The sequence below is a fragment of the Lactuca serriola genome, chromosome 4 (assembly GCF_051521515.1).
Source record: "Lactuca serriola cultivar US96UC23 chromosome 4, Lser_US96UC23_V15, whole genome shotgun sequence".
Lineage (NCBI taxonomy): Eukaryota > Viridiplantae > Streptophyta > Magnoliopsida > Asterales > Asteraceae > Lactuca > Lactuca serriola.
This window is the reverse complement of record NC_136411.1, coordinates 28291082-28295164: the sequence shown is the minus strand read 5'-3', so window position 1 is coordinate 28295164 and position 4083 is coordinate 28291082. Positions and strand designations below refer to the sequence as shown.

General features: G+C 33.4%; 1 protein-coding gene across 3 annotated transcripts; it reads left to right on the top strand.

The window, feature by feature from the left end:
- Positions 1–1248: 1248 nt before the first annotated feature.
- Positions 1249–3708, top strand: LOC145101250 (Transmembrane amino acid transporter family protein). Of its 3 annotated transcripts, XM_079038427.1 has the most exons (8): positions 1252–1426; positions 1502–1653; positions 1742–2125; positions 2206–2599; positions 2977–3082; positions 3156–3247; positions 3333–3401; positions 3495–3708. In XM_079038427.1, the coding sequence occupies exons 1-8, from the start codon at positions 1394–1396 to the stop codon at positions 3591–3593; spliced, it is 1329 nt and encodes a 442-aa protein (XP_078894553.1). In that variant the 5' UTR covers positions 1252–1393; the 3' UTR covers positions 3594–3708. The 3 variants fall into 3 exon arrangements, 2 of the variants coding, with proteins under 2 accessions (XP_078894553.1, XP_078894554.1); XR_013705542.1 differs by lacking the exon at positions 3495–3708 and having other exon boundaries at positions 1249–1426; positions 2977–3078; XM_079038428.1 differs by lacking the exon at positions 1252–1426 and having other exon boundaries at positions 1540–1653; positions 1724–2125.
- Positions 3709–4083: the final 375 nt, after the last annotated feature.

Genomic DNA, 4083 nt, shown 5'->3' with positions numbered 1-4083 from the left:
TTCGATGGTATATTGAATACAAAAAAAGGAAAGGGATCAAATAAATACAAACGCAAAAGTTAATTACCCTCAAGAGGCATTTTTTTTTTTTTAAGTATACTTCCAAATTTAATTCTTGTAAAGTACTTAACCAAAAGTGGTTTAATCCTCCCCATATATTTGGACATGACTCCACTAGTCCACTTGAATACTTTATTTGTTGCAAATAATTTTATAACTATCATGCCATTCAATAATTAATGAAATATTATACTTTCCTATAGAACATTTGCATATTATTGAAGTTCAAAATTGAAAAGTGTAAATATTCAAACAAAATTTGTTATCAACTATTCAAGTTTCATTCATGAGGTGTAGTCCTTGATTTATTCTCAAAAAAAAACTCTTATGTTTAGAGGGAAGGATACACTAAGGTATTGTTTGTTTTTTTGGAAAAAATCTATCTCTTATTGTTGTGCGGCGCAGCGCACGCACAACACTTTTTATCTCGCAGTTGTTTGTTTTTCAAAAGTCTTCGGATTAAAAAACATATGCGCGTGTTCTTCTTAGCGCAGCACTTGTTTAGTCTCTTCTTACATTTTTCTTTTTTTTTTCTTGCTAAAATATTGATTATATATTGCTAAAATCTTATTTTACATTTTTTTTCGTTTTTTTTTTGTTTATTCTTGTTGAATTTTTTTTATATTGAATAATATTTGTTGATGAAATATCATTATTTTATGCTAAAATATCTTTATTTTTTATTAAAATATCATTATTTTTTGCTGAAATGTTATAAATTCTTGCCGAAATATCATATATTATTAAATTTTCAGTATTAAAAAACTACTTTTGGATTATAAAATCAGTTTATTTTAATTTTTTAATATTTGCAGCAGCATGCAGATGTTAAAAAACAAACACCTTTTTTATTACAGTCTGCAACCGTTTAATCCACATCTTCTACTGCGGAGGGTTGCAGACGTTGTCCACAAACTTTATGAATTTTTGCTTAAAAAAACAAACGACACCTAACGGATTCGATTTTAGCAAAAAAAAAAGAAAAAAAAAAAAAGAAAAGTCTACCCAAACTTATACATATCAAAGTTTCATTGTATCTAGATTTATCACATCAAATCATTAAAATGGATAGATTAACATCTATGATCTATCTAATACTCCATTAATAAGTATAAGTTATTACAAAAGCAATATACGTAATTTACCATCATTTGCTTTTTGCAAGAGAACGACTTCCTTTATTCCACTTAATAAACAACAAACCTTTTTCTAGAGAGTGAGAGCTCCACCACAACTACAAAACCATGATGGAATTCAAAGATTAAGACATAACCATCACTCTTGCCTACCTCCACTCGTCACCCAGAATTCGCCGCCATCCGCCGTTGCTCCGATGGTTTCCGCCTCTTCTCCTCCACTTCCCAAGGTTAGTTAAACAGCCCTCTTGTACTTTGATCGAATTGCTTGTATCTTCATTCTTCAAAATGAAATCAAATTACAGGAAGCTCCATTGGAGGGAGAGTGGGAAGAAGAAGAAGAAGAACAAGGGCCACGACGGGAAGCAAAATGGTGGTACTCGACGTTTCATACAGTCACCGCCATGGTCGGTGCCGGCGTTCTAAGTTTACCTTACGCTATGGCCTACCTCGGATGGTACGAAAACACATCTTAATTCATCTTCTCCACCATACTTTTTTCAAATCTTACAGATATTGATTTGCAGATGTTGAACAATGAACAGGGGTCCAGGTATGGCAGTAATGGTGATTTCATGGTGCATGACGTTACACACATTTTGGCTGTTGATCCAACTCCATGAATCCACCACCGGAGTTCGTTTCGATCGATACATCGATCTAGCCAGACATGCTTTCGGCCCGAAGCTAGGGCCATGGATAGTACTCCCACAACAGCTGATAGTACAAGTCGGAGTGAACATTGTGTACATGGTCACCGGCGGAACTTGCCTCCAAAAGTTCATGGAAATGGTCTGCGACGACTGCAACCGGCTTAGACATTCATACTGGATCGTCATCTTCGGCTCCACACATTTTCTCCTCTCTCAGCTCCCTAATTTCAACTCCGTCTACGGCGTTTCACTCGCCGCCGCCGTTATGTCACTATGGTAATTACTAGTTAACTCCACCAATTCGATTATCCATCAGATCTGACGAATTTCGACTCCGAATCTGTTCATTGTGACAGTTATTCGACGATAGCATGGGCGGGTTGCCTGAGTAAAGGAAGACAACCAGACGTGAGCTACGATTACAAGAAAACAAGCGGCGCTGATTCGATATTTCGAGTTTTTAACGCGTTGGGTCAGATTTCATTTGCATATGCAGGGCATGCGGTGGCGCTTGAAATCCAGGCGACGATACCTTCGACGCCGGGGAAGCCGTCGAAGGTGGCGATGTGGAAAGGCGCGATTGGGGCGTATTTTGTGAACGCCGTTTGTTATTTTCCGGTGGCGATTATTGGGTATTGGGCGTTTGGTCAAGATGTTACCGATAACGTTCTGGTTGCGCTGCAAAAACCGTCGTGGCTCATCGCCGCTGCTAATTTGATGGTTGTCGTTCATGTTCTCGGCAGTTATCAGGTTGTTTAAAATAGCGAAATTTATACTTATTATTTTTTTTTTATCTATTTTTTTATTCAGAAACATCATGACCTCAATTTATTTATTTATTTATTTTAAAATATTTTTTTCCGTCTTTTTATTTGATCTTTATATCTATGTTTACATTTTTTGGATTAAATAACAATTTTTCCCCTAAAAAAACTCTTATCATTTTTTTTGAAACCGAAACATTACCGATAAATTTGCTAAAATTACCAAATCGAAAAAATAAAATAAAAGAATATAAGGGTTCTTAAGAAAAATGAAAAGAAGTAAAATTAAGCTTTAATACAGAAAAAAAAACTAATATATATAATTTCTTTTATTATGTAATTAACCTTATAAATAATTTTCAGGTATTTGCAATGCCATTATTTGCTTTAATAGAAAAAGGATTAACAAAGAAATTCAATGTTCCTTCTGGAGTGGCACTGAGACTTGTTGTTCGTACTTCTTATGTTGGTAATCATTTTTTTTTCCTATTTTGTAATATAAATAAATTAAAATATTTGATAAAATTAATGTAAAATTGAAGCTTTCACGTTGTTCATGGCTGTGACGTTTCCTTTCTTCGGCGATCTTCTTGGATTTTTCGGTGGATTTGGCTTTGCTCCGACTTCTTATTTCGTAAGATTTATATAATAATTATTATTATTTTTTAATTATTCATTTGTATTTAAAATTAAAATTATTTTATATTTAATTTTTGCAGCTTCCAAGTATAATATGGCTGATACTGAAGAAACCCAAGAAGTTCACTACCCAATGGATAGTTAATTGGGTAAGAATTTACAATTTAAAAAAAAATCACATAAATTAAATATATGCAAAAAGACGTTGGGATTATATTATTATTATGAGATGGATTTTTCAGGTGGGAATATTCATCGGAGTGTTCATAATGCTAGCGTCAACCATCGGTGGATTCAGGAATATAATTGCTGACTCTGCTTCTTACAAGTTTTATCAGTAAAAATTAATTTAGTACTTTGAAGTAATGTATTTGTATAATCCGTAGCATGATGAATGATGATGTATCTTTCTTATCGATTCAAAAGTAACAACATATACAAATTATATACACAAAATATTGGGCCTAAGGCCAACTATGCATAAATCATAATAGCTATACAAATGTGCTAAATAACAATACAACTAATAACATACATTCTAACCACATATATCTATAAATATCGATACAAAAATACAACACTCTGTATCAAATATATAAAAATGGAAGTTTACACATAGTGATGATAATTAAGGTTGACAATGGAACGAATTAGGTTGGGTTCGAGCAGGGGCGACTCTACAGTGTAATCAAGGGTGTCCATGGACACCCCTTAATTTGAAATTTGTTTGATAGATTATATTAGATATATCAAATGGACACCTTTCAAATTTTTACGCGGACACCCTTTGTAATTTTGGATTGAATCAAAAGTGAAAAAAGGAATAGTGAA